The sequence below is a fragment of the Salarias fasciatus genome, chromosome 20 (assembly GCF_902148845.1).
Source record: "Salarias fasciatus chromosome 20, fSalaFa1.1, whole genome shotgun sequence".
NCBI lineage: Eukaryota > Metazoa > Chordata > Actinopteri > Blenniiformes > Blenniidae > Salarias > Salarias fasciatus.
In genome coordinates, this window is record NC_043764.1 from 20275627 (window position 1) to 20301130 (window position 25504).

General features: G+C 43.4%; 2 protein-coding genes across 4 annotated transcripts in view; both read left to right on the plus strand.

Moving 5' to 3' along the window:
- The window catches only part of adcy6a (adenylate cyclase 6a), a 31335-nt gene extending 23343 nt beyond the window's left edge, over nt 1-7992 (plus strand). The window contains exons 6-24 of the mRNA XM_030118857.1: nt 201-312; nt 954-1081; nt 1186-1344; nt 1583-1724; nt 1966-2094; nt 2188-2216; nt 2302-2449; nt 2536-2633; nt 2916-3003; nt 3090-3206; nt 3299-3457; nt 3556-3731; nt 4067-4093; nt 4406-4435; nt 4571-4703; nt 4815-5078; nt 5161-5365; nt 5449-5573; nt 5662-7992. Coding sequence (XP_029974717.1) covers nt 201-312; nt 954-1081; nt 1186-1344; nt 1583-1724; nt 1966-2094; nt 2188-2216; nt 2302-2449; nt 2536-2633; nt 2916-3003; nt 3090-3206; nt 3299-3457; nt 3556-3731; nt 4067-4093; nt 4406-4435; nt 4571-4703; nt 4815-5078; nt 5161-5365; nt 5449-5573; nt 5662-5790 — 2398 coding nt within the window. The 3' untranslated portion in view covers nt 5791-7992. The remainder of the gene's footprint in view (nt 1-200; nt 313-953; nt 1082-1185; nt 1345-1582; nt 1725-1965; nt 2095-2187; nt 2217-2301; nt 2450-2535; nt 2634-2915; nt 3004-3089; nt 3207-3298; nt 3458-3555; nt 3732-4066; nt 4094-4405; nt 4436-4570; nt 4704-4814; nt 5079-5160; nt 5366-5448; nt 5574-5661) is intronic.
- A 5464-nt stretch (nt 7993-13456) lies between these two features.
- LOC115407554 (glucose-6-phosphate 1-dehydrogenase) lies at nt 13457-25349 on the plus strand. Of its 3 annotated transcripts, none has more exons than XM_030117935.1 (13): nt 13457-13600; nt 16517-16638; nt 18840-18877; nt 18998-19106; nt 19689-19906; nt 20557-20715; nt 21157-21282; nt 22861-22954; nt 23074-23260; nt 23352-23587; nt 23944-24020; nt 24168-24260; nt 24336-25349. In XM_030117935.1, the coding sequence occupies exons 2-13, from the start codon at nt 16522-16524 to the stop codon at nt 24424-24426; spliced, it is 1545 nt and encodes a 514-aa protein (XP_029973795.1). In that variant the 5' UTR covers nt 13457-13600; nt 16517-16521; the 3' UTR covers nt 24427-25349. The 3 variants fall into 3 exon arrangements, 2 of the variants coding, with proteins under 2 accessions (XP_029973795.1, XP_029973798.1); XM_030117938.1 differs by lacking the exon at nt 13457-13600 and adding an exon at nt 13780-13797; XR_003933640.1 differs by lacking the exon at nt 13457-13600 and having other exon boundaries at nt 16522-16638; nt 24336-24485; nt 24721-25349.
- Nucleotides 25350-25504: the final 155 nt, after the last annotated feature.

Below are 25504 nucleotides of genomic sequence, written 5' to 3' on the forward strand. Positions count from 1 at the left end.
CACACACACAAACACACACGCCGATCTCCTTCAGACCTCTTTAAGGTCAAACTTTCTACCTCTCTCAAGGTCATCTGCCCGGATCAAGCCGTGCCGTAGCGATGAAAGCATAATCACTGTCGACTGCACAAACTTTTAGGCCGTCGCTCACCGCCGAGGATTAACGGTGTCGTGTTTCTGCTTCCCTCCTCCACCTGCAGTATTCTGTTTGCGGACATCGAGGGTTTCACCAGCCTGGCATCTCAGTGCACAGCTCAGGAGCTGGTCATGACGCTCAACGAACTCTTCGCCCGGTTTGACAAGCTGGCGTCGGTAAGAGGCGCAGGCGTCACCACATTATTTTAAAAAAGCATTCTCATCAGATCATTTCTACCAGCTGCTTGTTGTTTTGCAATCTTTTTCAAAAACTTAGCTTCCCATCATGTGATGTGGTTCCATTCCACTGCTTTCAAAGTGGGATTTACAACCATTAGAAAAAGATGTATAGTTATGAATAGATGATAAATGAATGGATTTCTTGTGTTGTGCTTTGTCTGAAGTTTGTGATTTGTAAATATATTATTACATTATATTACATATGTATATTGACAAAGAGTATTCAATACAGAATAAGTTTTACTGCACTTTCCTGTAAGGGGTCAATAAAAGTCTATTCTATTTGTTATATAGTCAAATTCAGAGCTTTTATTGAATGCACTGGCTTCCCTATAACTTCACAAATATATTATGTAAATCTGCACGATTATGCAATACAATGTAAATACCCTGAGGCGAACAAGTTCTCCATTTGAAGAAAGGACCTAGACTTTGGACTTTATTTTTCTTTTTACCTTTTTAGGACAGTGTCAACCTGATTTTTTTTTTCCTCTCTCTCTTAGTCTTTGTTGAATTTCTCCTATTTTCCCTCTCGCATCCTGCACACACTTGAAAACATCCCTTTCTTTCCTCTGCAGGAGAACCACTGCCTCCGCATCAAAATCTTGGGAGATTGTTACTACTGCGTGTCGGGGCTGCCGGAGCCGCGGGCCGACCACGCCCACTGCTGCGTGGAGATGGGCGTGGACATGATCGAAGCCATCTCGTGAGTGCAGACGGTGTTTTACACACATTTTTTTGTTGCTGCTGTCGAAGCCACACTGATGTGTGTGCGTGTACGTGTGTGTGTGTGTGTGTGTGTGTCCGTAGGTTGGTGCGTGAGGTCACGGGGGTCAATGTGAACATGCGCGTGGGGATTCACAGCGGGCGCGTGCACTGCGGCGTGCTGGGACTCAGGAAGTGGCAGTTTGACGTGTGGTCAAACGACGTCACGCTAGCCAATCACATGGAGGCGGGAGGCAAAGCTGGGTGAGACGAACACCTTTCCTTTAAATATCAATCATTTGGTGATGTTGTGTGTTTTGTGGTTGTTTATTGTCTGTTTATACTCATCACAGCTTTGAATAACTTAGATATTTGTATGAAGATGCACATTTAGGAAAGGGAGAATATTTTGGGAACTCTTGCTTCCCTTTTTAATAATTTACATCTCTTTGCATGAAGCCCAGAGGTAGTGTTATATGATTAACGTGCGGACTTCTCCCAGGCGGATTCACATCACCAAGGCCACCCTGCAGTATCTGAACGGGGACTACGAGGTGGAGCCGGGCTTCGGCGGGGAGAGGAACGCGTACCTGAAGGAGAACAGTATCGAGACCTTCCTGGTCCTGGGCTGCAGCCAGAAACGGGTCAGCGCGCAGAAACACGTAGCAAAAACAATAAATGTTTCAAGTTGAAGTGTCAAAAAGTGATCTGATGAATGTCAGTATTTGGACGTTACTGCATGTTGGAAAAAGTCTCGTTCGCGGCTCGTTCCTGAGCTGCGTCTGTGTTTCAACGGCCAGAATGTTAAAAGACCCCGTAATCTCTCAGATTGTTGTTCGCTGCGAGAACAGTTGGTCAAGCCTCCGTGTTGTTCCCTCCGAGCAGAAGGAGGAGAAGGCGATGATGGCGAAGATGCAGCGGACGAGAGCCAATTCGAACGAGGGGCTGATGCCACGCTGGGTCCCCGACAGAACGTTCTCCAGAACCAAAGACTCTAAAGTCTTCAGACAAATGGTGAGACCTCGCGTCGACACGCTGCTCCGTGCTGTAAAAGCTCGCTGGCAACTTTTCTGAGTCATAATTTTTTTTTTTTCTGTCTCTCTTCAGGGGATTGATGAGAGCTCCAGCAAAGACAAGTGAGTGCTCTCCCCTGAAATCCTATTTTATCAGACTCTTTCATCACTTCACTTCATGCTGAGGGTGCATCTCGTCTTCTTCCAGCCGGGGAGTTCAGGAGGCCATGAACCCAGAGGACGAGGTGGACGAGTTTCTGGGACGGGCCATCGATGCTCGCAGCATTGACCAGCTCAGAAAAGACCACGTTAAGAAGTTCCTGCTCACCTTTCAGACGTCCAGCCTGGAGAAAAAGGTTCAGACTGGAGCGTCTGAGTACGACCAGAATATAGACGAACATCGCACATCGCTGACTTCTTCTCTTCTTTTCTTCTGCCACAGTATTCCAAGAAGGTGGACGACCGTTTTGGAGGCTATGTTGCCTGCACTCTGCTAGTATTCTGCTTCATATCCTTCATACAGATTGTTATCTTTCCACAGTGAGTATTCCTTCTCAGTTACAACACAGGATCTGAACACTCAAAAACCCAATGTGGAGATGGTTTTGTTATCGGACTTACCATGACGTGTCATAACTGGAAAATGCTGTTTTTAGTCCTTTTGTTACGGTTTTAAAGATGTTTTAGGAGATTTAAGTCTTCCTGACAGCAACGGGGAAACTTCAGGATTGGCTGTCCTTCTTTTGGTGTCAGTTGTTTCTTAAAATGAATCAAACAGGTTAAAATGAAATGAATAATGATTTACTGTTTTCTATCCCTCAGCACCCCAGTCATGCTGGGAATCTACATCAGTATCTTCATCATTCTCGCCAACATCCTCTTCATCTGTGCCATATATTCCTGCATTAAGGTAGTGTAGCTCATCCTGCTTTCATTTTTATTAATTTTTTTTTGTTGCTCCCACTAACTATTTACTTTATAAATTTCCGCTTGCAGCTCTTTCCTGGTGCGATGCAGACTGTTTCGAAGAAGATTGTCCAGTCTCGCACCAACAGCACCCTGGTCGGAGTTTTCTCCATCATCCTCGTCTTCATCTCTGCCTTTGTTAATATGGTGAGCTCGAACTCAGAGATGGCCCAAACTAATCGCAGTCGCTCAGCGAAGGCGTGAGAAGTCACTGCTGTGAGTGTTTGGCTCTGCTGCAGTTTGCCTGCGACACCACGAGCTTGCTGGACTGCGTCGCCGAGAAGCTGAACACCTCCGCGCGCCTGGTGACGCCCTGTCTGATCCGCAGCCTGAATGTGTCCGCGGAGGGGGGTCTGGAGATCTGCCCCAGCCAAGGCCCCTCCTGCCCCTTTCCAGAGGTGAGTTCACCAGGTGCCGTCGCGGTAAAGCATTCCGCCCGCGTTTGGTGACGATTCCGGCTTTGTGACGCTGCTGTCCTCCCTCCCGCCTGTCCCAGTATTTCAGCTACAGCGTGCTGCTGACGCTGCTGGCCTGCTCCGTGTTCCTGCAGATCAGCAGCATAGGGAAGCTGGCCCTCATGCTGCTCATTCAGCTCACCTTCCTGCTGCTGGTGGAGTGGCCACAGGTGGCGCTGTTCGACAACGCCGACCTCTTTGTCACCTCCAATGCCATGTAAGTGCGGCGGCGAGCGTCCCCGGGGGCAATGCCGGAGAGCGTCAGTGAGAAGGCGAAGCAGCAGAAGGCAGTTAGGCAGGAGGTTATCTTTACGCCACAAGATTACTCTCAAGTGTTCGGTAGAAGTTGTGAATACACTTTCTTTATTTTTAGGTTTGCATTGATGATGAACAGTCACTTTGAAACTCAGAACAAAACTATGATATTCATGATTCTATTATTTCACTTGTTTTGTCTCCATAACAGAGACAAAAATCTGATACAAATTTTCCATCATCTGAGATCACATTTAACTACAGTAATTAATTCATTTGTATTTTTTTGCTTTTTAGTGATTTAAATGAAACCAGTGCTCAGTGGTAAGTACTTCTTATTGGAATTTTGTTTATATTGTGCAGTGAAATTGATGGTTTTGTTCCTTTCCTTTTGGATTTTAGACAACATCAATTTAATTCACAGAGAAATATTTGAATTTAAGTTCAATAATCTGTGCCTGCATTTCACCTCTCATACAGAAGTCTTCTGGATGATTAAAACTCGTCACTGTTTTTGCTTTATGAAGTGAACTATTATTGCAACTCCACAGTTCCAAATGATGTTCATACTGTAAATACTGGTTATTTACTTTATTTATACTAATCAGTATTCTGCTGTTATGCCTGTTATTTTAGGTCCAGTTTCAATGAAACTACAAACCAGTGGTAAGTAACTTCTTAGCTACAACTCTAGATTCTGGTATTTCTGTACCGTTTTGTTTTGATTTTCTTGATTTCATCAACAATCTAATATGAAACGGAATGGACCTGTAAGCTCTGCTCTCTTTGGTTTTCCTGCAGTCCTTTTGTTGTGACCAAAGTGTCTCTGAGGGTCATGACCCCAGTGATCCTCACAGTCTTTGTCCTGGCACTGTACCTGCACGCCCAGCAGGTTGAATCTACTGCACGCCTTGACTTCCTCTGGAAACTCCAGGTACTGTGCACACTGGAGAGTCCACTAGAGGGCGGCGTCTGACTGCGTTAACCCCACACACACTCCTCTCATGTAGTGCTTTTCATGAAAGCATTGAATCCCCGCTTGCAGGCCACAGAGGAGAAGGAGGAGATGGAGGAACTACAAGCCTACAACCGCCGCCTTCTACATAACATCCTGCCGAAAGATGTCGCCGCTCACTTCTTGGCTCGAGAGCGGCGCAACGACGAGCTGTACTACCAGTCCTGCGAGTGCGTGGCCGTCATGTTCGCCTCCATCAGCAACTTCTCCGAGTTCTACGTGGAACTGGAGGCCAACAACGAAGGGGTGGAGTGTCTGCGGCTGCTGAACGAGATCATCGCCGACTTCGACGAGGTGAGAGTTGTTCTCGGTCAATCTCTGTTTTCCTGCTTGTGAGTGAAAAGCGATCAACGCCTGCTCCGTCGTCGCTCCTCAGATCATCAGCGAAGAGAAGTTCAGGCAGCTGGAGAAGATCAAGACCATCGGCTCCACCTACATGGCGGCGTCGGGCCTCAACGACTCCACCTACGACAAAGAGGGCCGGAGCCACATCACTGCGCTCGCCGACTACGCCATGAGACTGAGAGAGCAGATGAAATACATCAACGAGCATTCCTTCAACAACTTTCAGATGAAGATCGGTGAGGGGGAGATTCAAAAGACGGGAATCCCTTTTTCAATTGATGCGGTTTAACGTTTGTTTTTTTCATCTGCGGTTCGCCAGGCCTGAACATCGGGCCCGTGGTCGCGGGGGTGATTGGAGCGCGAAAGCCGCAGTACGACATCTGGGGAAACACAGTCAACGTGGCCAGTCGCATGGACAGCACAGGCGTACCTGACCGCATACAGGTGAGGCTCAGCGATCGACGTCGGAGACGAAACCAAGACCGCAGATCTGTGAGACGAGATATTCATCGCTCCAACCGTATGTTTCCAGGTGACCACGGACTTACATCAGGTGCTCGTAAGCAAAGGGTACGTGCTGGAGTGTCGCGGGGTCGTCAAGGTCAAAGGCAAAGGGGAGATGACGACCTACTTCCTGAACGACGGCCCGCCCAACAGTTAGCGGCCGCGGCGGCCCGCGGACACTGAGACGACCCCTCGCGGCGGGGACGCGGCAGCACTGAGCGGGGACTCGCAGCGCGCGAGCAGACAGCGACGGACTAGAGACGCCATCACTTGAATCCCAAGCAAAGAGGAAGCAGGAACTTTTAGAGACTCCGCGAGGAAAAAAAAAGAAGTGTTCTTGACGAGAGGAAGATGTTCTCGGTTCGACGGCCACTTTTGGCGCACGTACATGTTGAAGGACACGTGTTTTTCTCATGTCTAGCCTCTCTCTCAGGCTTCTTGAAAGATGCAAAGTCTGTTTATTTAAAACAACGCCTTTTAGCCTGTGTCAAAACAAGATTATCGCTGTACATAAGGCTACTTTTTATTTTACTTTTTCTTTTATTTTCTTTCAGTTTTTTGTTTTTTTTTTTTAAATATATGTTTTATTTCCACATGACTTATGAACAGGTACTCATGTTTCGTTTATGCATTAATTATTTATTTCGATCTCGATGTTTTGTGCAAAAGGTCCTTTATGAAAAAGTGTGAATACATACGTGCACAAATATCCAGTTTATTACACGTCCATAAGTGTGTATGTACATGCATATTTGTGTGTGTATGAATATATGTATAAAATGAGGAGGAATATATTGACCAAAGACTAAAGTATTTACTAAAAGCAAGGCAAGACATGTTGATATGTTCTCGCTAAAGTCAGCAACGATCGCCACCTGTTTTGTTTTTTGTTTGTTTTGTTTTTGTTTTTTCAGACAGAAGCGATCTGTCTTTTGCCTGACAGCCGGCAGCGAAGGCTGCTCCGTCATTTTCATACAATGTGTACAATTAATTTATTCAAGTCTGTCAATCAGGCAGCAAAAAAGCAGATCATTAAATCATAATATTGCTCTCAATCATAAACCTGAATGGGAGATGGGTGAAGACGGGTTGTTATTAGGTGGTGGAAGCTGAAGTTTTTTTCAGTGAGCAGTAGAGGCCGACGCAGCAGCGACCGGGCTTCTAGTTGAGCACCAGATTGGTTCGTTGGAGCTTGAGCAGCCAGTGAAGCGCTGGGTTTTAGCCGTAACAGTATGTTGTCCCTTTCAGAGAGGTTTATTTTTATTTTTCTTCTCATTTTGGTACAGATGGGGATGAAGGAACTTGGGTAATCGAGTCGCTCCAGAGCCCTCAGCAGGGGCGGGGACCTCGGGATTTAATGCAGCCTGATTCTTCTATGAAGAAGAAATAGATGAAGGAAAAGAAATATATATTGATTTTGACTGAATACTGTGCTTTGTAATCCTGAAGGGGCATAACTATTTTCACTGTGAGGTTTTTATGATACAGCAAAACTGCTTTCTTGCCAAACATTAACCGCTTTGAAGCATGTCTGATTGTGGTATCTTGTTTTTTTTTTGTTTGTTTTTTTTTTTTAATTTCGTTTCGATGTAGGGTATTTTGTATCACTTCTGTATCCATCATTTGTATATTCTTAATGTTGTTATTATTATTATTACGGATTATGATGATTCTGGTTAATTATTACATTTAATATTGACGATTCCATTCCAACGAAACGGATCAACGACCAGCACGCTCCCTCGTGGAACGCCAGTCGTCAAAGCTCAAGCTCACTGGTACCAACTGATCAACTGCAGCCGGTGAACCCTGCTGTCCAGTCCTGACGTACACTTCAGTATTCCAGCTGGCCATAGGTGTGATCATGTATAGTCAGTAATAACCGTCGGCTGCCTTCGCAGCAGAGCCCAAGTGGTGTATGCTCACATACGCATAGCAGTAAACACACACACACACACACACACACACATATACAGATGATTCACTGTGCTTTTTGTTCTGTTTTTGTTATTTATGCCACTACTGCAGTATTGTAAATCCGGGTCGGGCTTCACGGTGACCTCTCCACATTAAACTTCTCAGCGGTAACAAACGTCATCCCTGGCTGGTGTGAAGACGATGAGGCAGATCTAGTAGGCCTATCCAGTTTTTTTTTTCTTTCCTTTTCTTTCTTGTACGACTCCCCACTTCCCTCCTCACTCAATGTTTCAGCAAAAAGTGGAAGTACTGATAGCTGATTGCCTTAAGTTAATAGAAAATAAATCATAGAGAACACTAAACAGGAGGTGTGCCTGCTCGCCCTGCCTGGACTGCTGACGCTCAGAGGGAGAGAAAGGGATAAGGGCTTGTCCACAATAATTTTTTTTTTTCAGATTTCATTGTTGATCTCTGAGCCCTGACTTAGCTCTTCACTCACACTCATCGATGGCAACAGCGACAGTTGATCACGTTTGTACCAAAGCCAGCTCGCGCAGCCTCGTGCTGCTGGTCCCTCCTGTGCAGCGACGTTCGGGCTCGGCCGTGGTGGGAGCGCCAGAAGACAATTATCTGAAACCGAGATCACCAACTATCACCTGGACTGTGACCAATGAAGAGTGGTTCATATAAGCAAAGAGTTTATGGGATGGACATGAGTTTATAAAGACGTTCATTGTATGTATTCTATTTCTATTGGCTGTCCATAGACTTGTGTTGATTGTTAACTCTTGGGATGCTTTTTGGGGGGGATCAGGAGAGGGGAGGAGGGTGTCCCCCCCGTACTACTGAAACAGTGTTTTGCTCAGGCCTGAAGAATCCTTCCGTATTTGTTTTCGTTTTTATTTGTATTTTCCTTGAGTTGGAGGAGTCGAAAGGGGAGTGTTTTGTGAAGCAGAAGGATGAGAAGAGTTGAGGACTATGACAAAGAGAAAAATAACTTTTCCCCTTGAAGAAAAAATAAAAAAAAATCAATGGCTTTTTTCTTTGTGTGTGTGTGTTTGTATGTTTACATCATATCCCCTACAGGTGAGTCACAGTAAGTAACGCTTAGTTGAACAATCAATAAGGCCTTGATGCCAGAGTGGTGTTTACTGCCTAAGTGCTACTGGCCCAACTGGTTTTTTTTTTTTTTCCAACCAGCAGCAGTTGGGCTCACACGTGGAAGCCCTGCACCGACCTGAAAGGCTTGCAGGATCAGGTTTCAGGATCAGTTGTAGCACCTGGCGTCCATGTGACCATGTATACTTGATGAGCTGGGCGTGCCGCCGGCAGGTGATTTCAACACCTTCACATCCTTCCTTTGGCAGAAGAGACTGTGAGGCGTCTTCTGCTTCAAGAAGAGCCGATTTCTTTCTTGCCCCACATGAACCCATCATGACAGCTTCAGGGAATTACAGACATCATAGTTTAGTGCACACGGCCTAAAAGTCTTCGATTTATTCACATTCATTCAAGAACTCAACAAAATGACACAGAACATTTCCATATGTATGTTTTGTCAGTTTAATCCCAGAAAAGATGAAGTGAAGCTTCTGCTGCTATGTCAGTGTGAAATGTGATGTAGAAGGACTTTCAAAACAGGCTGAACTCCCGGTTGGTCATTGACATTTCTTTAACAAACCTGTGGAAGCAACAAGTGGATTAACACTGGTCTGAAAGAAAAAAAAAAAAAGATGAAATGTCAAATCTGGAAATGTTTCTTACTTGGTCATCTCACTGTTCTTTCGAGGAAAGCGTTTGACTTGGGTCCATGGTTCAGGACTCCGGGACGCCAGCCACCCGTACTGCTGGCTGTCCGTCAGAGGCGTCACATACAGCTGGTTGGGAGCTGGAGATGTGCAGGGAAGAAGAGATTTTTATTTCATCTGCCTTCAATAACAACTCTTATTGACATACTGTTTCTTTTTTGTCGCCTCACATCTGGGTGTTTGAATGCGTTTGACCATTTCTGTGTATTGCTTGTGACTCCCGTGGTGCATGTCGGCGCTGTAGGGCAGCGGCTGGGTGTGAACTCTGCTCAGTTCTGGAGATCTCAGCTGCTCCTCGACCGATGGAGGCTGGTCACATCGGATGTCACTGACTCCATCTGTCAGAACACATGAATACTGACGGATCAAAATAAATCAGTTACAGGACGGAAATGCTGGAGGCAGATGTTCAGTTCCCAATCATTGGAAGATCCCATGCATTTTCATACTCAGCCAAGAAATTCAGATATTTTTTAAACTGCTTTAAAAACAATTGTATTATTAAAAAAAAAAAAAATCACTTACGTAAAAACTGTAGATGTAAAAAAGTCATCCAGTTTCAGTCTGAAGACTTGCATAAACACATTCATGAGACGCGCCACATGTTTGGGGAGTGAAGAGCCTCAGGCAACATGATCCAGAAATACAAAACAGAAACACAAACAGGTCTCCCAGAAGAAACAGTGAAGTCTGGAGTTCGGGCTGATTCTTTTAACAGGGCGAGGAACTGTACAATATGTACAGCAGGTTTAATAGTTATGACATTTGAATAACTGCAGTGCTTGGCAAGTTGTTTTTGACACAGAGTGAATCCAAGAGAAACAATCAGCTGCTGAAGGTGAACAAGGATAACACAGAGGCAGCTAAAGATACTGCATTATCTTAGCTGGTTTACACCGTATGTAAGTTGTGCAAAATCAGGTGGTAATAATTTCAGTCCCTCTCACAAAGTTGGACAAAGAAGGTATATAAAATACAGTAGATGGATGGGCATTTAATTTAGAACAATTGCTTTATCTGCCTGTTATATAATTCACTGTCCTTTCATCGAAGAGCAGATCTTTCAATAACAAAAGTAGTTCAGGCCGTTAATATGTGCAACAAGTTTGGTGACACCACGCCCTGAAAGAAAAAAGGGTCATTAAAAGTTTCTCAAAAATACTGCACACAACTGAACAGGCATTAGTATTTCAGAAATCAAGGCTGTGATCTCAACATGTGAATCTAACCTGATAATACAGATTATATCAATGAATTTTTTCCTTTTAAACTAAGGTAATGATGAATTATGATGCCCTGTTATGTCTGTTCATTGACACTACGTGTCTTCTTTTAATTTTAATTTTTTGGAATTTTATTGTTCAAATGTCGTAATGTTTCAAACGTGTACAAATCTGAAATAAAGTCATGTGTCTGACGACTATAGAGTATCCACTTACCCTGACTGTGAGACTCTCTCCGGGGATTCACAATCATTTTGTCTCCCATCGGGTTTTGATACCCGTGCACTGGTAAACCGTAGGAGGCCGTAGTGCAGCACAGTTTATAATCCAAGAGAGAAAACCACTTAAAAATGAAGGTTTGTGTATATATGTAGCCATGGCAACAGGTTCCACCCACCAGCTGAAACCATAGACTGCATAATAGAGATATACTGGATACAGGCTATGGCTTTTTTACTCATTGAAAACAAACTTCACGTTTAAATAAATGTAATCTAAAAATACAATAAAATCAGTTGATGCTCTAATTCCCAGTAAATGCTATTATTTCATCAAATGTTGTCATCTTCATTTCATTGATTATCTAAGTTTATTCATACATTAAAAAAAAAACATTAAAAAAAACACTTCCTACATTTGTATATATTTAGTGGAATTTTCAGCTTTGTCTGATTGGGGCTCCTGTTTGTGCAGCATGTCATGTGCTTGTGTTTTCTATCACTTTACCTTGCAGTTTGATGCATAATGATTGAGAGAAGAGTGATCACACTCGTATACAGACAGGACATCAAGACTTCAGATCCCAGAGCGCTGAGCACAAATAGTCAACTTAGTGACAACTTAGAAGAAAGACTTATTTCAAGTACTTTAAAAGATGTGATGGACTGATAATTTTTGATCTCTTCTGATCTCTTTAATTGCATCGATCAAAGGGAAAAGCAGCATGATGTGAAAAGAGCACATCTTTCCAGATCGGGGCTGCTCGCCTTGTGACATTTTCTTCATGGTAGCAACAGGAAGCAGTGAAATCTCCACTTCCTCATTACTGTCACTCTATCTCTGAATCTGTTGCTGACCTTTTTGACTCTTTAAAAGTGAAGCCATCTGCTTGGGAAGAAAAAGAAAAGTGCACCATGCAGAGCATTAAAACAATGCATTAATCAGACAACAAAAACTGAACAAAGTTTAGTGTCTTATAGTGATGCTGAGCAGCAAATTATAAAGAAAAACTTCAGCTTAAGCAACATATAATCCTCTTTACATATTGTAAGCACCACTATTCATTCAAAGAGGTTTTCTTGTTATAGACTCAAATATAATTTTCAAGCAGAAACCTTTCCTCAAACATCTTAAAAAAACGTAACCTGTAAATCCCCTGGAAGAGGTCAAAGTGAGATATTCATGCATTTTGAATGTAATCAAAACAACCTTTATATAATATGCACATCAAATTGGTTATAGATGCCTGTAATTGATCCTCTGGTCCACACTCATTAAAACCCTTCACTGATAACTTATGAAGCCATTCCTTGTTGGATGGAAAAAAATCCATTTTCAATGCAGTACCACATATTAACTGGTGTTCTGGCCATGTTATTAAATTCTTTCTGCTTATGTTGATTCTTTCCATCTGTAAAACAAAGCCAGTTTTGTGATAATTTTGTAAATAATCTCTTGATTAAACTGATTGGTTCCAGCTGAACTTTTTTGATATTTTGCTCCGAGTCACTGTTGTGAAACTGATTCCCTTCAATTCAAAATGATGTGGAGCAAGAAAATCACCTGAGCAAATGAGAGCATCTTTTACTTTCATTATACGTCACAGAACATGTGTTTACAATAATAGAAATTTCAACACAAACACAAGAAGACATCAGTGAGCCACTCTCATTATTTGATGTTCACAATTTCAGTTCCAGGTTTAAGTCATATGTTTGCATCAGCTGTTTCTGTGCATTTATTAAGCACACATTTGTATCCTGTAACTCCTGCCTGCAGGAATCTGCTAAACTCCCACTGTTCTGCAGATTCCCATAAACCATGTTGCAAATTGCTCATTGTCAAGAGGCTTTAAGAATCCAAGACTAAGTCAAGACCAAGACCTGAACATCGCAAGACCATGACAAGACCAAGGCCAGAGAAGCTCAAGACTTCAGGGGGGCAAGGCTGAGTCAAGACCAAGACCAAAGTATCCCAAGACCATCACAAGACCAAGACCAGAGAAATCCAAGGCCATGAGAAGACCAAGACTTCTAGGGGCCAAGACTAAGTCAACACCAAGACACGAACATCCCAAAAATATGACTTTGATGGGACAAGACTTAGCTAAGACCGAGACCAGAGCATCCTAAGACCATGCCAAGACTATTAGGGTGAGGGTAAGACTGAATCAAGACCACAGCATTCCCAAGACCATGACAAGACCAAGACTTTAAGGGCCCGACTCCGACACCAGGTCAAGACCAAAACCAGAGCATCCCAAGACCTTGACAAGAGTAAGATGAGAGAATCCAAAGACCAAGACTATACATGAAAAGACCATGTGAAGACCACGATTATCACAATCAAAATACCTGAAATGTTTTGAAATACATATTATGGTAGGAAATAACCCGCAAACTTTTAACAGTGTTATTGTTTATTAGTATAATGTTCTCTGAAGTTATTCAAACGAGACTGTGTGCGTGTGTGTGTGTGTGTGTGTGTGTGTGTGTGTGTGTGTGTGTGTGTGTGTGTGTGTGTGTCTGTCAGTGAGTGAGTGCGCGCGCGCGCGGGGAGCCGTCTTAAGCCCCGCCCTCTCACACCGCTGACGTCACAGGAGCCGACAGTGATGGGATCTGGAGCGAGCGCTGGTGAGTTTCTACAAACCAATAAAATCTCTCAATTCCGCCTTGTCACCACAACAGGGAAGTAGGCAGGACGCTCAAATGTTGCCCTGAGTTTACGTTCAAGGCAGCGCCCTGTGTTGTCTCCTCTGCTCGCCGTCTCGCCGCCTGGTTCGCGTCTCCTTATCCGACCCGTGAGTAGCGTCTGCTTTCGCCCCATTCGTGCAACTTTTTTTCCCGGGTCTATCCCTCGGTTAGCCCCGGCGAAAGCTCCGCGCTGCTTTGCTAGTAGCTCCCAGCGGGGGAGTTTTGGGCTCTGCTTCCTCATGATAGATGTCCGAGCATGAGGGGCTGGACGGCGGATGACAGGGCGAGGATAAAAGGTTTACAGGTCGGTTTAATAGCAGCGTAATCTGGTGTTTTCCGTCGCTGGATGTTTGTGGAAACAATCTGTCATGTCAGCCCGGGTTATCTTTAAATGTTGGCCCGGCGCATCCAGCTTCATCGCGGCGTTGAGCGGCGAAGGTTTTAGCCCTCTAAATACGGGATTTGGTGGAGGATTTGACTAATATCATTATAGTTTGTTATGTGTGCGACAGGCTATTTCTGGGAGCTTTCTGGGACCATCTGACAGATATGCACGTGTTTCAGTTGTTTTCCTTTGCACTGTGACATTTCTCCATTTCTCTGTCCACCCAGTGACCCATTACTGCATCCATCCCTGAATCTCCCAGTGACTGTTGAATAATGTCAGAATTAGAGAACAGTTTGCAGAAGGTGATGACTGTTAATATGTCAAATTTAACAATTTTGGGTCAGTGGCAGCTCAAGTTACAAAGATTTATACATATACAGTATATACTGAAATTCACAAGCTACATTGAATTCATAACTGCATCTTATTCACTCTTCATGACAGATTTATCTAGAGAGAATTTTTCAGAATATGATTTTGCTGCAGATTTGCCAGCTGCACATCATTGATGCTAAAATGTTGAATTCCACTTGTGTTCAACTTAATTGGGCTTTTTTGTGTCAGAGTACATTAAAATCTTTCTCAGAGATTATTTGCTCTTTGCCACATCGAGCTTTTCCGGACAAACCTGTCCCATGAACAGGAAATGTCCACTGCAGCCACTTCTGTTGGCTGATATTTTCTCTTTTTTTCTTTATTCTTTGTAATCCATGCACACGTTTTTCCACAAAATCCCAAAGGAGTAGCACTTTCTGAAACACACTTCCCAAAGTCATTTTGACCATGTCTACAAGTTTGACTACATTCAGTCATGTAGGTCGTGTTGCAATATGTGGTATGCTCAATCATTTTGAAATCTTCAGGTGTATTTATACAAAATCAAATTGGAAAACTTTTTTTTTTGAATGCTTTCAAAATGATTTTTCAAAAGATTATCAGATTCTACCAAATCAAACAGATTCAATCTGATTTTTTTTTTGTATTCTTTTGTGCCAAAATTTAATAAAAATTTGGTACAAAAGAATATTTGATAATATAAGTAAAGTTTTAGAAATGCAATTTCCAAGAATTATGTTTTCTAATACTAATACACACATATTTGCTTCTAATTAAGTTCAGAGGAAAAATAGTTTCTCTTCAGTCGTTATCTTCTCCTGAGTCATGTTTTACTTTCATCAGGCCCATTAACATGCACATATAAAGGTTTCAAGTATGCTCTGATGTTGCAACTCTGCAGCTTTCCACCTTTTCCATGTGGTGAAGTATTTCGACATAATCAAAGTTTAATCCTGTTGGTTTATGGGGAAACGTTTATGTCAGCTGATAGTAATGTCCCACTGATAAAACTGTGTTATTGGCATTTACACTTTTATAGCACTATGATTGTGCTGATGTTTCTCAGGGAGAAGTGCAGTGGATTTGCCAATATTGATGCAACTTGTAGAAAATGAAGAAATTTATGATGAAAGTAGTAACCAGACAAGTTGTTCCTGATGGTCTGTGCCGGTCTTGTTCTCAGCGATGTTGCTCATTATAGAGACGATAAATGAGGGATGTCTGGTGCTTTTACCTTGTCCAGCATTAAAGTTAATTTGTTTTTTGTTTTTTTTTCCATTTTCTGCTGTTTCCTGCAGCCGAAGGTGACGTGTTTGAATGACGCACCGAGCCAAAGTTTGGTGAAATCTTCATTTTACAGTTAATGAGAAGCTGAAAATCAGCAATATCTCAAAACCATGGAGCTGGAACCAAAAATCATTTAATGGTAAATTTATTGTCAGATCAAAGGGACATTCATTTTTCCAGTTATTGCATGAGGACTTGAATACTCTGGTCTTTTTTTATCTGCCTATGAACACTCTGGTTGTGTTTGAGCCTGGAAGTTAATATCAAACTTTTTCACTGTTGATTCAGTGGGAAATATTAAACTTTCTCGATTTTATTGCACAGTTTCAGGATTTTTTTCAGGTGCAATAGAATTTTACAACAAAATAGGAGCTACAAGACATGTTTTTCGCAAATGTTACTGTATCTTTTGCCAAGAGGTAACAGGATACTGTTAAAATTACTCTTAATTTTCAATCATTTGTTGAGAATCGTGAAGATATTGAAATAATTCTGGAAGTGTTCACTATATACTTCTTTTCAGTGAAACATTTGGCGATGTTATTTATTACTGTCATTTCACTGGCCAAGCCGACTCTTGATCGGACGAGGCTCAGCGGTGACCTCTGAACTGAAACGAGTTTGACGCAGCTGCATTTCGCTGACTCTCGGAGAAACATCTGATCAGGTATAAATTCATCCTGCAGAGCGTCAAGAAGCACAAAATCATAAAGAGCCCTCGTCAGGAAAAACGGGGAATCCTGCAACAGACGGTACGACCCTGACAGAGTCCCCAGTGTGACGTGAAGGAATATTTTCCTGAAGCTTCTCCAGTCTGTTGTTTGGCGTTGTTGTTGCATGCAGGCCCATAGCTCCGTCTTGAGTGGCGTTAGAGACTCGATGTCGTGAAGTGTTAGCAGCAGCGTCTGTGAATTTCTTGTGTATCGTGCACGGTCTGTGCCGGTCTTCGTGGTAGTTGATACTGTTGATTTTCTTTTTTTTTTTTTTTGCTAACGAGAAATTCTGTTTGCAGACAAAATGAGTGGCATCCCTTTGTCCCGCTCCGAAGTGTTCGGGGAGCTTCGGAAGGAGCTGCACGAAAAGGAAGAGTTTGGAAAGTCTGATGTTCACGTCTTCATCATCATGGGAGCATCGGTAAGAGGATAGTTTAAAAAATAAATAAACAAACGTGGCCAGAAAGTTATGATACATAAAGAAGCCAATGTTCTGAAATATAATTAGAGAGAACGGTTTGTCAATAATTAGATTGGAACGTGCTTTAAAAAAAAATCAGTTAGCCTTAATTTCAATAGATCCTTTTAAAAATCCTCCAAAAACTTTTTAATAACTATGTGATTAATGTCATTGTGGAACTGATTTCATGAACTTAAGCACTAGTTGGTGAGATTTCAAAATCCTTCGGTTTGATAGTGAAAAGTTTGAGCTTCCTCTTTTGTCATGATTTCAGGATAATAATTTCCTCATACTTCACAGTTGAGTTCAAGAAAGAAAGCCACTGCTGCTTATGGGAAGTTTTCCTTCTTCCTCTACTGCACAGTGCTTCCATTCAGCTCCTTCTCTCTCCGTGTGTCTTTTCTGCCTCAGCGTCCTCTTTCATTGCAGCGTATCATAAAATCCTTCCGTAAGGTGAAACTTTAAAGAAACGGTTGTGAAACGTCTCTCTAAAGACGATATTTCTGAATGGGAGTGGATTTTGGGCCAGTCCGGCCTGCAGTTTGCTGTTGACCGTGTCCCTCTGTCTGCTGCTCCGTTGGCTCTTTGTGTAAAAGAGCGGCGCTGTGGCGGATTTCTGCAGAGTCACTGTCTGTCAGCGTTTTTCTTTCAGTGCGATATGCGGGGCAGATCAAGTGAAAGGGTAGGCTGTGTGCCACAGCGGCAGATGAGCGCGCGGCAAACTACTTTTCACTCCGCTCCGGGGCTTTTTATCTTTATCACATTCACCCACCACACACCTTCAAACATTTACTTAGCAGCACTAATTCAACACTCGCTGTGGTTCAGCTTCACAGTGACACGAGAAGCATGTGAGTGATTAGTTTCTCCTCGGCTGAAGGTATTTCAGACACACAGCCTGAAACAAGCCGAGGGAGTCCCAGCTGAGCGCTTTAAAGGGAAATGAGGAGCAGTTGTGCTCATCACTGTGAGTTCAACTCACAGCGTTCTGATACTAGAATCTTTAATTGAGTCGCTGGCAAGATTGATGTCTTTACTTTTTTGGCCTATACTTGGAAAATACCTCTGAAGCAGCACTGTGCGTTAGAATATGCAGAGACTGTCTTCTGGTATTAAACAAGGAATAAAAAAAAGCTATGGTATTTAAAGCATGCATGAGCGTTACACTTTATTTATAAAATTCTTTTCATACATAAAAGTAATTCACTGTGTTTTACAAGTTAAAAGCAATCCCCTGTGCCCACCTGACCATCCATACCTCACAGAAGCCCCCTCATTCTCCCTACACTCACGCCCAGTCGCCCACACACTAAAAATAACCAATAAATCGTACAACAAATGAGGCTGAGCACAGGTGAACGTGGCGAGGAAAACACCATCACCTAGCAATAAATAAACAAATCAGCTGAAAACAAGACTAAAAAAAAGTGTATGCTTGAGTCTGGTTTTAAAAACCTGAACATTTTCTGGGTCCCTGGGGTCCTGAGGCAGACACAACGCTGGAAAGACGCCTCGCCATGGTGTTGGTTGTTTAGGGATTAGTAGTAGCTCGCTGCCGGGGGAGTGTAGGGGAAGGGAGGGTTCATAGGGTCAAAGCAGTATTGAAAGACATTAAGACATTTAACAACCATTAACAGAACCTTAAAATTGATTCTGAAACACACGGGGAACCAATGCAGCGATTGTAAAATCTGCGCAACATGTGCCTGCCTTCTGGTGTTCATCGGGACACGTGCTGCTGAAGTATTGTTTTTGGGAAGACCAGAAAGCTCGAGGTGAATGATTCAGGGACCGTGTCACCCGGTTTGGGTAAAATCTTCTCTCTCTGGTCCTCCGTAATGCTAGGGTTCACAGTGAACACTTAAATGCACGTGTGTTGTCGGTAATGAATGTTTGCCTTTGTAATAAAGGCGCAACAAAGCATCTCAGCACGCGAACAACGGGTTCCTCAGTCCTTTGTCTGCTGGTTGTTGGCACCCGTCTCCAGTGGGATTACTGAGGTTTTGCCCTCTTGACTAAGCTAAATCAGTCCGCCTACCTCGTCCAACATGACTACCACTCTGTCAGAGGTTAGATAAACATTAGCAGATATTTAATGACTGTGCATAACCCGTATTTTCAAGGTGTGGTCATGCGTCTGATTGTGTGTTTTGCAACTGTAGGGGGATCTGGCGAAGAAAAAGATCTACCCGACTTTGTGGTGAGTTAAAGCCGCCAACATCGGCGCGGCAGCAGAGGCAGTGGAAAAATGCTGGTTCAGTCTGGACTGGAGCTCCAGAGGTGTGAGTAATGGGAGTCGCGTTCCTCCGCTCTCCTCCAGGTGGTTGTTCAGGGATGGCCTTCTCCCCGAGCAGACGTATTTTGTGGGCTTCGCTCGCTCTGATCTGACAGTCGATGCCATCCGGACCGCCTGCCTTCCATACCTGAAGGTACGACCGGCTGTTTGCTCCATGAAATCTCTTGCAGGGCATCTTTTTTTTTTTTTTTTCCCCCCAGTACTTGACTGTCTAATAGATAAAGTAAGAATAAACAAACCAAGTTTTTATTTCTGCTTTGAATTGCATTTAAAATTAATGTTTAAATGTCCTCATTTAACATTACGCTGCAGCTCTTTATGGTTTGCCTTCACGGTTACGGACCGTGTTATTGGACACAAGTCTTTAAAGAAATAACATAATTTTAATCACACTGAAACGCGCACACGTCTTTCCAGGCCGTTAAAGGTTAAGACTGTTCGCAGTGTTTATGTTTGTCCTTTTTTGGCTTCTTCAACTGGGATATTGTTACTTGCCATGTTTACTTCAGTGAATCCAGTGAGATGAATAATAGCCTCAACTAAAACCGTTGTGTTACATTAATAGGAAAGGTATGCAAAGTTCTAAAGGGGTAAATTGGTTTTGCAAATATTTTATTACTCAGGAAAAAAAAAACATTAACTGCACCACATTGACTTTTTTTTAGTACCTGATGAGTCTTCACGCATGTATAATAATTTGCGCTCTCTGCTCCAGGTGGCAGATAAAGAAGCCGAGAGGCTGTCGACGTTCTTCAGCAGGAACACCTACATCAGCGGGAAATACGCCGACGAGGCCTCCTTCTCCAAACTCCACGCACACATCACAACGCTCCCCGGCGGTCCCGAGGCGAACCGCCTCTTCTACCTGGCCCTGCCGCCCACCGTCTACCACGACGTGACCAAGAACATCAGGCACCACTGCATGAGCACCAAGTCAGTACGCACGTCTCCCTGCGACTGCTGCCGCGTCACGCTGATTGTTTGGCTCGTTTCCCGCAGTGCCTGAACGACTCCGAGCCGAGATAATAATGTGGGCAGGCAGCAGCATGTCTCCCCAGGTGTATCGTCACCTCTTTTAATGCCGTGTATGCCAGAGGTCTTCAAGCTTTATCTGGCATCGTAAATAGATTATTTAAATGAAATGGTGTCATAGTTTGTACAAAGGATAAAACGCATGCTGTTTGTCAACATGAGGGTCATTTATAGACGATCTTCCACCAGTCACACAGTAGAAACCAGAAAGTTAGAATCATGTTTCATATATGCACAGGCCAAGAGGGTATGGACTGAGGTAGGAATGATTTTACTAATTCTGAACAGGAATTCAGTTTATACATGCATTTGCATAAGTTAGATCAATCTATCTTGGAATTTTTTAACTTCCCTTCACATACCACTAGAGGGAGCACTACAGTTTTTAGTATCAATTGCTTGAATGACTGAGCCACAAACTTTTGACCCATAAAGGCGTGAACACTCTCCAACTATGTTCCAATTGAAGCACAAACTGAGCTGAAATTGAATACTGGTGAGGTGAGAACAGCGGCTCGGTCTTGATCTCTTCATGTTTTGTGTGATTTCAGAGGATGGAACAGGGTGATTGTGGAGAAGCCGTTTGGACGCGACCTGCAGAGCTCCGAGGAGCTGTCCGCTCACCTGTCGTCCCTCTTCACTGAAGAACAGATCTATCGCATCGATCACTATCTGGGCAAAGAGATGGTGCAAAACCTCATGGTGCTCAGGTAGGAAGGCTTCTTACATGACTCTTTCTTTTTCTCTCTCTTTTGAAACAGAAACTGTCTATTTTTACAGAATATTTTAAAATGACAGTGTACTGAATATCAATGACTTCACTGTTTGAATAAAGATGCACAACAAGCCCCACATATCAGGATACTTTAATATACCAGGGAGAAATTATTTTACGAATATTTTTTTTTTAATGTCTTTTGAATTCAACCTTAAAAATATTCTGCTGTTGAATCCAGTTATTTGATTTTTTTTTTCTTCTAACTGTATTGTGTTTTTAAAAGCATCTTTGAAGAAGCGACTGTATAAATAGTGTTTGGCTGCTCTCCAGGAGCGAGGCTGCAGTTGAGTGTTCGTTGTCATGAACAGCTGCCCCGTCGGGCCGAACGTGCTGCTGAGCCTCACAGCAACCGTGTGATTTTCATTCAACGCAGGTTTGGGAACCGAATCTTCGGGCCGATCTGGAACAGAGACAGCGTGGCCTGCGTTGTTCTCACTTTTAAAGAACCGTTTGGCACTCAGGGACGAGGAGGGTACTTTGATGATTTTGGCATCATCCGGTGAGGACAAAAAAAAAAACAAAACAATTCAATCATGAGTGTTATTTTTAAACTTCAATGGAGACTTTGATTTGCTTTGTTCCTCAGTTTAAAGTGAGTAACAGTAGCACACGCTTCGCATTCCCTTGAGGGAGACCCATTGCATTAGTGAAAACCTACACACGTGGACAAAATTGTTGGTACCCTTTGTTTAATGAAATAAAAATTCACAGTGGTCAGAGAAACAACTTGAATCTGACGAAAGTAATCATAAAAAAACAAAAAAAAAATCTATGAAATTTGACTAATGAAAATCAGACATTAATTTTTGACCATGCTTCAACAAAATTATTTAAAAAAATAAACTCAAACAGGCCTGGACAAAAACGATGGTCCCCCTAGAAACGACTGAAAATGATGTGACCAAAGGGACATGTCAATCCCAGGTGTGTCCACTAATTAGCACCACAGGTGTCTACAATCTTGTAATCAGTCAGTGGCTCATACATAAGGTGACAGGGAGTCGCATGAAGCGTACCACACTCAACATGGACCAGAGGAAGCGAAGGAGAGAGTCGTCTCAGGAGAGTCGAAAGAAAATTATAGACAAGCATGTTAAAGGTAAAGGCTGTAAGAGCATCTCCGAGCAGTTTGATGTTCCTGTGGCTACAGTTACACATATTATTCAGAAATTCAAGATTCATGGAACTGTAGCCAACCTTCCCGGATGTAGCCACAGAAGGAAAAATGAAGCCTATCAAGAAAAGAACACTGTCCCTACTGTGAAGCATGGAGGAGGCTCTGTTATGTTCCTGGGCTGCTTTACTGCATCTGACACAGGGTGTCTTGAATCTGTGCAGGGCATAATGAAATCTCAAGACTATCAAGGGATTCTAGAGAGAAATGTGATGGCCAGTGTCGGAAAGCTTGGTCTCAGTCGCAGGTCATGGGTCTTGTAACAAAACAATGAAACAAAACACGCAGCTAAATACACCCATGAATGGCTAAGAGGAAAACATCGGACTATTCTCAAGTGGCCTTCAATGAGCACTGACCGAAATCCTACTCAACATCTTTGGAAGGAGCTGAAACATGCCGTCCGGAAAAGGCACCCTTCCAACCTGAGGCACCTGGAGTGTGCTAAAATACCTGCTGGAAGGAGCAGAAGTCTCAGTGACAGTTACAGGAATCGTTTGATTGCAGTGATTGCCTCAAAAGGTTGTGCAGCTAAATATTAATTTCAGGGTACCATCATTTTTTTGTCCAGGTCTGTTTCATGAGTTTTTTTTTTTTTTTAATAATTCTGTTGAAACATGGTTGAAAAGCAATGTCTGTCTTTCATTAGCTAAATTTCATAGAATTTTTTTTATTGCTACTTTTGTCAGATTCAAGTTGTTTCTCTGACCACTGTGAATTTTTCTTTCATTACCGAAGGGTACCAACAATTTTGTCCGTGTGTACATATAAAAACATCACATATCAAAATGTTACGGCCCTGTATGATTATTCTGCTGCAAGCACATGATCAGCTGTACCTCTCATGAGTACAGTGTCCTTTCTGCCTGTTGTGCGACCGCCTGTTCCTTTTGTCTCGACCAGAGATGTCATGCAGAACCACTTGCTCCAGATGCTCTGCCTGGTTGCCATGGAGAAACCAGCCTCCACCAGCTCTGACGACGTCCGGGATGAGAAGGTACAAAACTGCAGACACTAAACAAATGGAAATACTTCAGAAAGGCGTTCAGTGTGGTGGTGGTTTGTATGCTGATTAATCATAACTGTTGTCTCTTCCGCTTGTGCTCCCTCCTCCAGGTGAAGGTGCTGAAGTGCATCGCTCCCGTGTCCATTTCTGATGTGGTGCTGGGTCAGTACGCCGGGGATCCAGAGGGAGAGGGAGACGCCAAGCTGGGTTATCTGGATGACACCACCGTTCCCAAAGGATCCACTCAGGCCACCTTCGCCACAGCTGTGCTCTACGTGCGCAATGAACGCTGGGACGGTACAGACGTTTCTTTGATACACCCCGTCATTTAGACTCCTGGCCTTTTCTCGCTCTCCTTCATGAAGCCCTCCATAATGTTTCTCCGCAGGTGTTCCCTTCATCCTGCGCTGTGGAAAGGCTCTGAACGAGAGGAAAGCCGAGGTGCGGCTGCAGTTCAGCGACGTCCCCGGAGACATCTTCGGGAACCAGTGTCGCAGGAACGAGCTGGTGGTGCGAGTGCAGCCCAACGAGGCCGTCTACGCCAAGATGATGAGCAAGAAGCCCGGCGTCTACTTCAGCCCGGAGGAGACCGAGCTGGACCTCACCTACAAGAGCAGATACAGGGCAGGTTCACCGCAGTCATTACACTTATCCTTATATGAGACAAACACATGCATGAGCTGTCCATCAGAGGACCTGGAGTCTGCTAATGGTTCTTATTTTGACTTCAAACAAGACTCAGGTTCACCCTAATCTGTTTAAGTAGTAGATTAAATCTCCAATCAACAATCTTCTAAACCCACTTAATCTAATTAAAGGATTGTTTTTTTTGTGGCATACGTGCCAACCAACTGACTGTGCTGCACCTCGTGTTTTATTTTATTTCTATTTAAAGCCAAAAATAGAGCAAGTTGTTTAAAGCAAGATACTTTTTTTTTCTTTTCCTACTTAACTAATTGAAAACCCGTGCTGTTTTCCAGGATGTGAAGCTGCCCGACGCTTACGAGCGTCTAATCCTGGACGTCTTCTGTGGAAGTCAGATGCACTTTGTACGCAGGTCAGTCGTCGTTTTCCACCACTGCCTGTGACTTTTTCCATTGAGGTGCAGCCTGAGCGCCACTAGATGGCGCCATCGTGCATCTTTTCTCAGCCTGTGCAACAAGAGTTGCAAAGACTTCAGTATTTGACCTGTCTTAATTTGCAGTGATGAACTACGGGAAGCCTGGAGGATCTTCACCCCGCTCCTTCACCACATAGACAACGAGAAGCCGCAGCCCATTCTGTACAGATATGGAAGGTGAGAAAACCTGCCCTGCAGTCTGCCTCCAGCAGGAGAAACGATTTAACCGTGGATCTTCTCTTTCTCTCTCAGCCGTGGCCCCGCAGAAGCAGACGAGCTCTCCAAGCGGGTTGGGTTCCGTTACGAAGGCACTTACAAATGGGTGAACCCACACCGACTTTAAGGCGTGACGGGACGGTGGAGGGGCAGCGGTAGGATGGGAGGAAGGATGCTGCAGAGTAGGTGAGCCATCGTTCCAATACTTTAGAGAAAGGAGAGGTGTTTCCACTGTGTGGACCATCTAGTAGCAAAGTGGAGAGATATTTGGAGGGAAAAAAAAAGTATTCTCAGGTATATCAGTTATTCCCTGGAGCCTGTTCGTCATTCCAATGAGATATGAGAATTAGCAGCATCAATATGTGGTAGTTATTCATTTTTCATACATTAACAGTGACTTTTTTTCTTTTTTTTTTTTGAGATGGGACCAAAGCTATTAAAGATGAACAAAAAAACAATGAACACTTGATAAATAGGCTCCATGTCTCGTCCACTAATATCCTCTAAATGGAATAACTGAGAAACATGTACAAAACCCATCAGCCGAGTAACGATCACGCAGCGTCGCCTCCGAAGATGGTGACCGAGAAAAGAAACCGGAAACTGTCCAGCAGCTCTCACTCCGACAACCATCGTGATTGTAACACCATAATGTCCTGACTGCGTTCATCGCTCACACTTTCTTAACTCGTGTGGTCTTCATTTTGCCTCCTCTGCCTGGGATCAAGTTCACAGATGTTATAATAGTCTGTGTAGTTTGCAGGCAGTTTTTTTTTTTCTTCTTCAGAGCATTCATACTGCCATAGTCTTAATGTCCGCCTGGACAAGCAAAACGAGCTCTTCTCCTATAGCCTCCCTCCGAGCTTCGCCTCCTTTTTGTTTACATTTATTATTTTTTTCTCTTCCGGATGTATTTAAGTGGCTGACTGCATGTTTCAGACAGCAGAGTTGTCAACGCTGAATGTCTGTATTGTAAACTGCTGTTTAAGGCACTCTCATGTAAGACGAGCTACATTTTAAATACTTGTAATAAACTAGTTTTGCTTCAAGCGTTTGGCAGTGGTTCATCGATGAGGCCAAGTGACTCTAATGTTCTTTGTATGATTGCTGAGATTTACCTGCATGGGGTCAAAACAATCCTTCAAAGCCAACAAGTTCAACTACAAAGATAAAAATGCTTTCAAAAAGTGACACGAAAAAATGAT

Excerpts from the sequence above, each read along its gene's own strand:
- LOC115407554 (XM_030117935.1), top strand. The coding sequence starts at position 16,522 with ATGAGTGGCATCCCTTTGTCCCGCTCCGAAGTGTTCGGGGAGCTTCGG. Across the intron at positions 22,955-23,073 it reads ACGACGTCCGGGATGAGAAG|GTGAAGGTGCTGAAGTGCAT; the intron begins GTACAAAACTGC and ends TCCCTCCTCCAG. Across the intron at positions 23,588-23,943 it reads CCTACAAGAGCAGATACAGG|GATGTGAAGCTGCCCGACGC; the intron begins GCAGGTTCACCG and ends GCTGTTTTCCAG.